Here is a 13,146-nt window from a genome sequence, read left to right as displayed (position 1 = left end):
CATGGTAATGAACTGACAGTGAGACTCACTTATTGAAGCAGAAACAGACCTAAGCCAAGATTCGAGATGAAAAGCAGAAGACACAGAAAAACTGAAGGGTTGTTGGAGAAGTAGATGAAAGAGAAACCAAGATAAAAAAAACATGTTCCTGATGAGTTTAAGACAGGGAGATGGAGGCAGTTGTTACACAGAGGTTATTACAAAGCTCTCCCCATGCCTGTGACTGCACAGTTAATGGGGCATGGAGGTAAACAAAACCTTTTGGTTACATCGACTTCTAACAACGTCTTGGAAAATGACAACCCCAAGCAAACAAGGCAGGATTGCTGATCTGCGACTTATCTAATTTCTGCCTGGGATGCTGCTGCGGGCGGGAGAGGAGCCGCCTTTACGCAATATAGCTCATCGTCCGGAGCCAGTTTCCGGTGGAATAACAACACTTGCTGCGCCCACATAACTCCAACTCCAGAGGATCGATTAGGTGTTTGTTTTTTTTCAGCCGGCAAGGTGCTACAGCCAAATAAATGGGTAGCCATTCAGATGCTGCTTGCAGGACAGGAAAGATGAGCATCCAAGGGAGGCGAGCTGATAGAGACACAGCTGAGGATAAAGCACGGCCTTTAAAAGCTCATTAAATCTTGATCTCCTGACATATTTTAAGCAAAATTTTGTTTTGCTGCACATTTTTTAACTTTAGGTTTCATCCCGCATGTGATTTAGGTGTCAAATCCATAGATCTTTACAGGGAACCACGGTGATAGACAATGTTTGGGCAAAGTCATGTAAAATATGGATGTCTTCTTTGCTACAATCTATATTCTGTGATTATGCAAATGCTATTCAAGTTTGCATTGATGAAAACATAGAAACGCTTCCTTTGAACTCATTAATCATTCATATAACTGGTTTCCCTGCAGCACGGCTGAGCAGCAGCATGTGAGGAGAACAAAATGAATGGTGAAAAAAAAGAAAACCCCAGAAATCGCTCAAAGTTGGCCAATGCCACCCGATTCTGTTGAAACAAAGTTTTATTTTTGAAAGTTTAACCCTCAGAAGTATTCAAGATCAAGTTTTTAAATAACTTTTTAAATAACTGACCATTTAAACTACACAACCATTTTGAAACAATAAGTTTTGAAATCCCCAAAAACAAGACTATGATAAATCATTTTCAGACTTTTTCTCTTCTTTTATATATGGTATTTATCAAAAAACAACCTGATTGTATAAGTGTACAAGCCTAAAGCTACTTTCCTGAACCAACTTTCAGTTAAATTTCAGCTTTAGCTTTTCTTTAGTGGAAGTCAGTCAATATCCCACACCTTGACTTGGTCATATTTGGCCTTCTTCAGGTCATCCTAGAGATTTTCTGTCAGATTTAAGTAGTTCTTATCTCTGCTCCAACCGTCATAAAACTTTTATTTTGTTCAGGTGAAGCTATATCTGTTGATTTGGATGTAAACTTGAGCTCATATTGATGGTGAAACAAACAAATTTCTCTTCATTTACAGTTTCCTGAGACACCTGAAGGTTATGGGTTAAATCTGTTTGTATTTAGAACTGTTCATAATCTCATCCACCTCTACAAATGAACATGACTGTTATGTGGTGTGCATAATGTTTATTTAGCTGTACTCAGTGTTGTCTGTGCCAAACATACTTTTTGATGTCTTGGCCTGAACGTTTAAGTGTGGTTGATGTTTTCTTTGGAGGAAAAGGCATCTGTCATTGTCACATGTGGATCACATCCAGTGATGAGAAATTCCCGTGGCTGCTTTAGAGTCTGAGAGCTTTCACATAGGAAGGAGTGGGTGCTGCAGTTTGCTTTAAAACCCACTGTGGGGTTTATAAGTGCTGATCTAGACTGAAAACAGCCTTAGAGCCAGGTCTGGCAGCAGGAACGCAGTGCAGCTTTCTATTTTATGAATTGTGGAGAAAGGTTTAGTTTCAACAGGGGTCCTGTTGTTCATCATTTTTTTCAAATGCGGATAACAGAATGTTGAAACTTTGTTTTTAGTTCCTTTCTCCTGAAAATGAGATCATTTTGACCCTTATCAGCCTCTCGGCAAGCTAAAGTACAAAAATAACAAAATGTGAGGAAAACGCGGCTATGACATATAAATTTTACTTCAAGTTAATCAGATTCTTAATAACTGATGAATGTTGCGAACCAAAAAAAAAAGACTTAAATGCTGGATATAAATAAAAACGTATTACAACAAAGTATTAATTTAAGGGTGTTCACCATAAACAGGCCTGTTTGTTCTTTAGCGTTTATCACACATGGTAAATTTCACAACAAATATAAGACAGTTCGAGAGCAATCCGTGTTGGTTTGATATTTTTGTCACAAAGCTCTCTGTTTAAAATATGACTCACGAAGCAGATCACATGTTCATCTGTGTGCTAATCACCCTCAAATTAGTGTCAACATTGATGCATTGTTTCCCTTCCATTTACCTATAAAACCTCGCCTCCTACATATTATTTGCTGATGACCTGTCCCTATCAAAGAGCATCTCAGACTCGCTGCACTCTGATGCGTTGGGATTAATGCTGTTCTCTTTAACAACCTGTTTTTTTTCTCTCTCTCTCTCTCTCTTCCCTCCTTTGTCTTGCTGTTATTTTTCTCTTGGCCCTAATTAACCGAACTGGCAGGCTGCTGTAGCTGAACCTGTAATGATGATGGTTATGGGAATAGATGGATGTAGTATTGACGGCCCTTCCGCCCCGCAGGGCTGTAACTCACCGACCTCATCCAAAACAACAACCCACACACCTGATCACCTCACTCTGAACCGTCTTGCACACGTTAGTTAAAGTAAGACGGTGCGATTTGAAGCCCATTGAGCTAAATATGCTGGTAAGCCATTGTCACCACATTCTCCAGCATCTCATGCAGCTCCAGTGGCGCCTCGTCGCCATTATAGGCAAAGCTGTTTAGCAGTCTGATTACGCTTCAACCATCTGATGGGCTAAATTCACGGTGAATAAGGATCCAGAGACACGCATCAAGCTTTCTGAGCTTTTCGATTTCCCGTCTTCATTTCCCATTCCACTCGGATTCCTCTCTCCCATTCAGTCGCTCCCTCAAGCCTCATAATTACCCCTCATATTTCCTCCATTTTTAATCCTTCTCTATAACCACTCTTGGCCTGGTTTTTAAAGTTTTTTTCTTTTTTTTTTTTTTTTTTTGCAGATGCTATGCTTTCATCTAAACATAGTCATATTCTTTGCTGTCGCTGCTGATTTCCTCTTTGAACAGTCTCGGAGCTTACCTATGAAGTCGTTACTCATTCCCAAGTCATAGTCCCACACGGAGATCTCCAGGGTTTTCTTTGCCAGCTGGTCCAAGGTTACTTCATATGAAAATTCCTGTGCAGGTGGCGCACATAAAAGAACATTTGAATCAGTTATTCGCAAACACGGCAATGGAAGCGGCTTCATTTGGTAAATTTTCATTGAAAACATGTTAGATTGGTGCTGAGAGCAAGATCCGGAGGTAAGAAAAGAATCTGAAGTGGTTTTAAGAGCGATGCTTTTGCTGCAAGCTGCAGATCGTTCACAGCTCAGAGGGGAAATCAGGCGAGTTGACAGGTGTGCATTTTAGATCAAGAGGGAAACATTACCTCATTAAATTCAGGATTGAGAGTCTTTTTCTTCACTGATGTCTTGTACTTGGACTTTTTCCCCATGTCTGGTTGCAAGATGCTGAGAAAAAGAGAAATAACACACCAGGTTTGCAGAGAGTGCAAACTCTCAGTCACACACAAATAAAAAAAGTAGATGAAAACAACATACATTGTTTACAAAAGCCCATTTTTCATTCAATTTTCCACCAATCTATTCTAAGAGAAGCATGTGCTAGTTAGAAATGTTAAGGAAATTAGATTAGATTGTGTTCTTCTGCCTCCTTTATATATTATATATTAGTAATTAAAATAAATTTGGCCTGAACGCCACAGAGCAAAGTTTATACTTCAAAAAGATTTAGGCAACCGGTATACTTTTTAATTCTACTTGCCATGCAAACCAAGGAGAGCATTAACGACCATGCATCTGACTTGAGTGCTTGTGTGTTTGGCACCAGCCTCAAGTCTGTAAAAAGAAAAACAGCTTAACCTCCTGCAGCCTTTCATGTTGACGCAAAGTTTCAACATTATTCCTGATGTCTTTTTATTAAGCATCCCTGCTGAATACCAGAAACTAATGAGTGAGAATGCTCGCAAATCGCTTTTTATGTGATAATTGTGACCCAAAAGTCCTCTTAACAAAGGCAGGGACAGTGCAGGAGGGGAACAGAGAGACTGTGAACCACAGCGAAGATCATAATCAGGCAGAGGAGGCAGGAATGTACGCTCCAGCGGAAGAGGCGGCAGAAGGTTTGCTGGAGGGTAAGAGGAGTCTTCATCAGCATAAATTCAGAGTCAAGATGTTCAGGTATTGAAATATCTCACTCATCCAGCCACAACTACCCCGCCGCCCCCACAAGCGATGAATCCCAGCCTGACAGTTGAAGCATGAGATGGGCTCGGAGGCTGTCACAGTCAGAGAGAGTAAAGGCTGGAGGGATTAAGGTGGGGCAGAAAAGGAAGGACGACCGGGGACTTAACGGAGAGAAACATTGCCAAATAAAGACTGAGGCCATATGCTGTACAATGACAAGTTTACTTTGTGAAAAAATGTTTTTACAACTGAACAGAGCTTATTGAAGAGCTCTTCATAAGCAGGTCTTGTGGCTTTCTGAAGGTCTTTGAAAGTTTTCTTTAGGATTTTGGTTAATTATTTTCTTTACTTTAAAACATATTAATTGTCCTACAAGTGTTTTATTTTATTTTTTGGTTGTTTCTTTAAGCCACTTCAGATTCACCTTTGATTAAGAGAAGTACAAAAAAAACAAAAAAACTTTACATTTAAGCCAGGTGGAACAAGAAGGCTGCAGGTTTTCAACTTTAAATTTATGGCAGTGGTTTCCTAATCTTCACATCATTTCAATTAAAACACACAAGAACTTAATTTCTTCATCAGCCTTAATTTCAAATGTCCTCCAACAGGTTGCAGTAAAACCAGACACTCTTTGGATTTTCAGACATGGACTGGTTTTTACACACAGTCCGCAAACTGTCATACAGTCTGAGGTCGGAGCCCTGCTTTGTCAGATCCGAAGCATTTATATGTGTTTGTTTGAACACTAAACTGTATCCAAGTTTTAACCTGACCCAAGCTGTCGTCCTCTGACAAAATGTAGCATGATGGAAACATGGTCGTTTTCAGAAATATTGGAAGAACTGTCTTAAGTCTGATGTCATATGAACATAATTGTACTCTACTAGTGGACAGAAACAACCTACGTTCTAACGTCCAGTGTCATTACACATTCAAGCTTTTCAGGCTGAGCGCTGAAAAGATGCATTCTGGATGTCGCCAGAGACAAAGTTTAATTTGTTTAATTTGTCAACATTCTCCAACCAGAACCTTTGCACTCTCGTACAGCAGCAGCAACCGTGTGAGAGTTTCCAAAACACAGTGAGGACAGCACATTTGTTAGAGGTAGACAAGGAAAAGTACATTTTACACCAGCGTCAGTAAAGCCATAACTGGTTAAAATAAATAGTCCTTAGCTTCTCATGAACATCAATTTGTGCATAATGATGAAGTTTATGACAGTTTGAGTCCAAGTCATCCTCATCATTTCCTCACGCTTGTCAATCTTGTGTAAGACAGGTTTAGATGTATCTCAACAAAAATGCACATTAGGCAAAATTCGCAGCAAAATATGTCCAACATAAACTTGGACAGAGGTAGCACCAAGCAAGAAAAATACACAGCAGAGAAAGAAATTGCCACTTTGAAGCTTGACTAAAATCTGCAGCTCTGAACAACTCAAATATCTTCTGGTGAATTTTTTAATGGTCAGAATAGACAAAGATAACGTTTTTTGGCCAAACAGACTAAAAGTGTGGTTGGGGGGATTAAGGTGATGCTTCCAAACCATAAATACTAAATACAGCGTCTCTTTTTCTGAGAGGCGTATTGATATATTTACGCACTGGAAAGAGAAGAAGATGGAAGAGTTCCTCTACATACTTTAAAGAGTGATTTAAATGGTATCTGAGTCAAGTGTGAACCACGTAGGACCCTCAGTTCGTCTGAGATCTGCTTACCAAGTTTACGGAAGCAAATGAAACAACTTTCTCGGCTCCTCGGCGGATCTGGAACAAAAGTTTCTGAAAACCTGAGAAGAGCAGAAGCAGTCTGCTCCTCTAAATCATAAAATCTGGCTCAACTAAGCATGTTTTCTTTTTTTGCAACAAGAAAATAAATAAGAGAGTCAACCAAGCAAAACTTCTATTTGACACATAAGACAAAGCTCAGGACTGTAGTAAATCACTGTACACGCCCCCAGACACCCCATTCCCATTCCCGGAGTAACAAAATATCCTCTTGCAGTGGCATTCATTGTTATGGCTGCATAAATGAAAATAGAGGCTGCAGAGCATCGACCACTGTCTGTCTAAATAACCACAGGAAATTCATAGAGTAATTTATAACAGGAGGAGGCTGGCCCATAGAGATAAGCAAGGATTATCCCGCAGATTTCTTTTCTTCATGGTTTTCCAAAAAAAAGGAGATGTTCACTACAAAACCACTGGTACACTAACCAACAAAATATTAATGCACTCTAAACCTCCATCATTATATTTCACCAGCTTGCACAGACTGATAAGGAGAACAGGGAACAATGGTTAAAGAGAATTGAGGAGAACTCTGTTCTGCATGCATTCTAATAAAACCTAATAGAACTGAATCACTTCAGCCTAAAACACAAACACGTGGCTGCTACAAATATAAACGTATCATAATGAATATATCGAAGGTGCAGCTTCCTGTTTATTTGTTATGTGGGTGTATTTTCTAGGTGTAAAGGAGAAACCATGTTCATATAAACATAGAAATGTGATCCTGCCATGTTTATTCTCAACCCAACTAAAGCCTGTAAATACATCCATTTGTTAGTGCAGTGGTATAATCTCATATTATAAAACTGTTGAAAACTCAAGCTTTTGATTAGAGTACATGGATTCAGTTGCACAACAAAACACCATGCATTAAGAAATAATTGTCTTAAAAACACTGAATAGAATAAAACACAAATTATTCTAAGCATAAGTATCTCTGACAAGTCCTTTAAAGTAAATGTAATTTAAGAATAATGTAATTCATATATTGGTTTCTTCCAGTGATCAAAGTTTAGATGAATAACTAATTATTTATCCATAACTTTCTCTTTAAATATGACATAATACAGGGGCCCATTTGTTAGCCACTGACCACTAGGCTTCTACCACACGCAGTAAAAAGAACGGTTCAGAGGTCAAAACGATCCCCAAAAATACGCTTATGAGATCCACAGCTAAGAGCGGCATTTTGAGGTCACCGAGTCTCCACGGCAACGGTCCCACGCCACCTTCATGTCACGCAGTGTTCTGGGAGTGATGTCAGAAAAGTGTTTCCTGTATGTTCACAAATGGAAACACATAGGGCCGACTAAACAGCCTCAGACAACTTAACTGGAACTTTGTGCTGTGTGAGGATTGTATCACAGAGCTTAGTGCAGTGTGCTGCTGCTGGGTTTCTTCCAGGGGAAATCCCATACTAGTGAATTCTTGTTGTGTTGCAAATTAAAAGTAATGTCCTTTTGGTCCCACAACACCAGCTGCATGATCTGAAAGCAAACGAGGTTCGCAATATTGTCTTGTTTGATGGGAAAGGCCACAATAATCCACGATGGGTGGTTTGTGGTTGCATGTTTATTAATAGCTGAATGAAAATGGGTTTAATATTAAGCTTTTCTACAAATAAACAATACACATATGGAGTCTGGGATGATGTGAGCTTGATTATTCTTTAAGTGCGATGGAAACCAACCATAATTTAGTATATTAGCAGGATAATGATCTAAAGTATACTGATAAATTAAACACAGAAGTGTTTCCACCAAACCCAAAGGGTGTTGCCTTTCTCCATCAGTCACTGGGGAATAGATGGAGTAAACAATACAATTGATTGACAGAAAAGGAACCTGGGGGTAAACAATTAATTTATTTTAAAGCTTTTTACATCCCTCTTACTAAAAAAAATGTGACTGTCAGAACAGCAGCTTCTTCCTTGACCTGTCAAAAAGACAACGTTACTCGAAACAGCCAGGTTTAGTGTTCAGGGACGGCCTCTGTTAACTCCACGCTGTCGTTCCCTCCCTCCCTTTACTTTCATCCTTTGTAGGCCGTGCTTTTTTTTTTTTTTTTGAGTAGTGGACCTCCAAAAATAGACGTTCAAAGCAGTAGCTAGAGACAAAGATGGAGGGATTGAATAATTGAAAGCTATGCTGGGTTTCTCAGACCAACCCACCGTCTAGACAAGTCCAAACTAATGGAAAGACGCATGTGTCAACTTTAACAGCAAAAGGCTTTAAGTATTTCAATAAAAGGTGTTGCACATTAATGTGTTGAAATAAAACAGTAATCAATCCAGTAAGTAATGAGCATTGACAGACTGTAGCTCAAGATACTTCTTTTAGCGAGGACTAAGTGAAGATATTTTCAAGGAAAATTGAATGTGAACAGCCCCTTTTCAAATATATTAACCTGAAATAACACTTAATACTAATTACAGATGTTTAAAAAAAATCTTAAAAAAAGGGATTTATCTGCTTTAACCAAAATGATTCTAAAATGTCATGTCTCCTAGTCAATGACATTGAATCAACCTTTTGAGTTGGTTGTATACAACCACTGAATTTATTTTTAAATTAAAAATAACTCCCATTTAAAATTTAATTCACCCAATTTTCCGAAACAGACAATGCATGATAAAAGAAAAGGTCAAATTCGTGCCGGCACATACTTAAAAGCAAAATTTTAGGAACAGAATTAAAAATGTAATCATTTAATCATCTTGCTCACACAAAAATAACAATATCTAAACCTTTTTAACTAAGCTTGTGTTCGTTTCTTCATTTTTAAATAGAACCAAACGGAATGTGAAGGACAACTTAAAAGAGCAACAAAAGCAAAAAAAAAAAAAAACTGTTGAAAAGCACATTTCTCTCTGCGGTTTGCTTTTTCGCCATATAAGCCACATGTCAAAGTCACAACTTGGCAGCATAACTGTTGGAGTCATGAGAATTTTGAAGCTGGAGCTGTCCTGACAGCATGTTAAAATGGAGGAGACGAAACAAAACAAATGAATAAAAGCGGCACGAAGAACACCGGGAAGTGACAGGAGGAGACAGGGGAGAGAGGGAGCTGGTGTTAAAGTCGAAATAATTTAAAACACAAACTCAACAACAGATAAAAAGAAAGTGAGTGAACAACATTTAGAAGGTGGGAGCTAAATATATTCCTGCAGCAGGGGGGAAATTGGGATTTCTGTCTGACATAAGTCCAGAGAAAGGAAAGAAATAAAGCTGCAAAGTATGGCAGTACGCTCGGTCAGCAGGAAGTAACTGGCATGCCTCGCAATTTTGAAAGAATAATTTTGCGTTTATGCATCGTAAATGTGCACAAGCACATTTGTCTGATTGAATGGAAGGAAAATCAGCTCTAGATAATTCTGACCTTTGTTAAAGCGCCAATAGGCTGAATGTCAGTCAGAAAGAAGAGAAAACTGTCATGGCTTACGCAACAACTGTAGAATAGTTGTTTAATGCTCCCCTCCTTTTGGGTTTACTGCAGTGAGCACAGTGTAGGTTCAATGTACAGTGAGGTAGATCGACAAGTAGAGTCTATGAAATGTTGCTTACTGCATTTGTATTGACCTTTTTTATTTTCTAAACTGTAGCTGGAAATCTACTGAAATCTAAGCCTAGAAAAGTCTTGGAGTTAAATAAATATTGATTAGATTTTTGCCGTGGGGCAGGAATTAAATCCAGATGTCATACTGAGAACTCGCAGGTATCACCCTGTTTGTAATTTATGACTTTACCAAGCAAAATATTTTCTACATGTGATCTCACACAAATAACAATAAAAAAACATTTTAGACCTAAAACTAAGACAAGCACTTTGTCTTTGATTTTACTATTTGCCAGATTTAAACACCCTGTCAGTACTTTTGTTTAACGTGATTTCATTTATGAAAGTCAGATTTATGAGTTAATTGCGCTTTTAAGAGATAATTCTATCAGAAAGATCCCAGCGTGAACAGCTCCGGTTCGAGCTGTTATCGGCTCACTACGATAACACAGTTGGAGATGTGTTATCGTAGTGAGCCGGTTAACAGATAGTCATCTTTGTGACACAGCTTAATTATTGAAAACCCATGCAAAACTATTAATTTACCTTCAAAGTACAGCTATCTTCTGCATCTTATTTTGGTCTCAGTGTTTAGCATTGACAAGCCTTCCTGCTGTGGCAGTGGCGATGATCTACCTGCTTTCTCTTTCCTTATCAGTGCTGTAGTATATCTGTCTGCTCTGCCTTCCAGTCGTCTCCTGAGCGCTCTGTCGGCGCAGGTTGATAAGTGAGGGGGGGCTTTTTCATTTGGCGCTCTAGGACTTTTAGTAACTCCTGATTTTTCCCAGGTGAAATACAATCCTGCCTCCAAGCTTAGATTTGTTCTGCACTGTCGCTTGCCTGTCCGCTCTCTGCCCAGCTCATTTAACCTTCTCAAGCCAATTCCTTTTGGAAAGCTAAATGTTCTCTCCATGCTCACTTCTCTATCCTGAGGTCATGGATGGGATGTCAGGGCATTTCTGAAGTCACACGCTATAAGACACCTGTATTGAAGCACTAAGTTAAGACTCAACTCGTGAATTTCAGGTTCTCGGTGCGGGTTTATCTTTCAGAGGTGTCGCCATAGTAACGTGCGCTGGAAACTGAGAACAAGATCCTGGAAAAAGGCGGCTGAAATGAGCTTCTTCTTTAGGGTGGATGGACTCAGCTTTAGAGATAGGGTAAGGAGTTCCTTAGGGGAGCTTGTAAGTAGAGGTACTGCTTCTCTGAATTGACAACTGATTATTAGTTGAGTGAGTTGTGGAGTCAGGAGGCCTGCCTATAGCCTATTTTGTAGTTTTTCATGTCCTACTTGGAGGAGCTTTGCTAAGTTGAAAGCCCCTGTAGTTCAGGTACTTCCTCAATTATGTAATTGTTTTTGCATTTGAGCATTTTGCACCCCAGCACATTATAGGTTCATCTCACTGTTAGTGGCTTTCAGAAATGTTTCTCAGCTCCTTCTTCCTTATTTTCCCTTGTGTTCAAAGTTTCCTCAAAAGTTTGCAAAGTTTTCAGTTTTTATCAATCATCAAACAATCATCGCATCCTGAGTGGTTTTACAAGAAAAAGTGTGGTCTCACAGTGTGTTCTGAACGACCTTATTATCTCTGGCATGTTCCTTTCACTATTCTGTTATTGGCCCATTATCTAAACCAGTGAAGTGTGACACTGGTAAGCAGTTCCATTCCTGTTCTTATGATTATTTGCTTGTCTTTGCCACCGCTGTCAAACGTGGTTTTAAAGAAATAAAGCAAGCTTAAAACTGGCAACAAGCAAGAAAATCATTGAATGAAAGGAGGAAAAAAACGTAATATGTTTTAAAGGATTTTGAAAAGGCAGCAAAAGGTTTACCAAAAATTTATTACCCGCACACTTCACAGATAAAATGTTTTCAAATGCAGGATGTTATGACCTGAAGGGACTTTGGTTTTGTGTTTTGCTTTGTTTCTGTGTTTTTTTAAATACTTTCCCTCCCAGTAGCTGCGTTTCCGTTACAAATGCGCGCAAAAACTTTATATTCAGCTAATGTAATAAGAAACGCAATTAAAATCACACGTAAATAAGTTCGTTCACGTGATAAGTAATTTAAAAACCTGCCGCACCAACATCCTCCAACTACTTCCAACATCTATCTGGTTGTTATGTTTCCATTGTAGTTTTGCAAAATAAACCAATTTTAATATGACAAAAAAAAAAACACCTCAACCTAGCAGCAAATATGGTGAGAGTTTTTTTTTGAGTGTTTCCATTGGGCACATTTATTTTCATGATGTCAATGGAAACACAGCTAGTGTGATCAATCAGCCATTTCTCCCAGGTTCTTGCCTTCCCTCACAGCTGCACCCAGTTTCTAATCACCTCTCCAGCTTAAGTATCTCTTATGTGGCTCCTCCTGTTTTGCCTCTGACATGTTTCTTAGTTTCTCTTGTGATGCATTATTTTGGATTCCCTCCTTAACTTTTGTTTTTTGTAAGTTTTTACATTTTGTTGAGTAAAGATGTTTATTTTTTTTCCCCATCTGCCTCCTTCTTGCATTTGGATCCTGCTCTTCACCAGCTTGTCATGACATTTATGCAGCTTTTTCACACTTAGATGCTTCAGATGATCAAATAAACAGCAATAGCAATCTGAGAAAATAAAAAAAAAAATGTATAGTTTACAAACTAATCAACTCTGTCAGGCCCACAGAAGCAAGAAGTCAATTGCGTGTTACCAGCTTGACAACAAGAAACGGATTAAAACATCTTAAGCAAACTTGACAGAAAAAAAAGATATAAAGTCTGCAAGGAGGCCAACACTTTTTAACAGCGCTGTCTCAGTCACAAGAGTTAACATCAAGCCGGACACCTTCCCTCTCTCTGCAGATCTTTATTTGAAGACTGACATGCCCAGTCCTCCACAGATTTATGCAGAGATGGATGCTATGGGTGCAGCAGATCACAGAATAGACTTAACACAGAAATCTCCATCAAAAGTGTCTCGCAGCATTGTATCTCCCGCTAGCTGACTGCTTCTTTCAAACTCTTATCAAGCCTCTGGATCGCAACAGGAAAACATTTGCATCTAGAGATAAAAGTGTAGCGAATAAAAGAAAACCAGACACGTTAATGTCTTTAACTGACAGCATTGCAGATTTACTCAGCAGAAGCCTGTTCCAGATTTAAACCCATTAAGCACAAATCATCTCTTGGCTAAAAATAAACCATATCTAGGTTAAACATAAAAGCAGAACAAAATCGAGTGAACACAGACAAGTCTTTTGCTACTTTTTTTTTTTTTGAATAAAAAAAAAATCACATTAATTAAACACAACAGATTAAACATTAATTAAACACAAAACATAAAACTTCTTCTGTAGTTGAGCTTTAGTGAA

At 38.7% G+C, this 13,146-nt stretch overlaps 1 protein-coding gene across 1 annotated transcript in view; it reads right to left on the bottom strand.

Annotated features, from left to right (window-relative positions):
* Positions 1 to 13,146, bottom strand: part of doc2g (double C2-like domains, gamma) — a 44,042-nt gene that overhangs the window by 4,784 nt on the left and 26,112 nt on the right. The window contains exons 9-10 of the mRNA XM_008413470.3: positions 3,630 to 3,711; positions 3,279 to 3,375 (exon numbers count right to left, since the gene is read on the bottom strand). Coding sequence (XP_008411692.1) covers positions 3,279 to 3,375; positions 3,630 to 3,711 — 179 coding nt within the window. The remainder of the gene's footprint in view (positions 1 to 3,278; positions 3,376 to 3,629; positions 3,712 to 13,146) is intronic.

This window comes from Poecilia reticulata, chromosome 1 (assembly GCF_904066995.2).
Source record: "Poecilia reticulata chromosome 1, P_reticulata-male-v2, whole genome shotgun sequence".
NCBI lineage: Eukaryota > Metazoa > Chordata > Actinopteri > Cyprinodontiformes > Poeciliidae > Poecilia > Poecilia reticulata.
The sequence above is the reverse complement of the archived record's forward strand: the minus strand, read 5'-3'. Positions and strand labels throughout refer to the sequence as shown.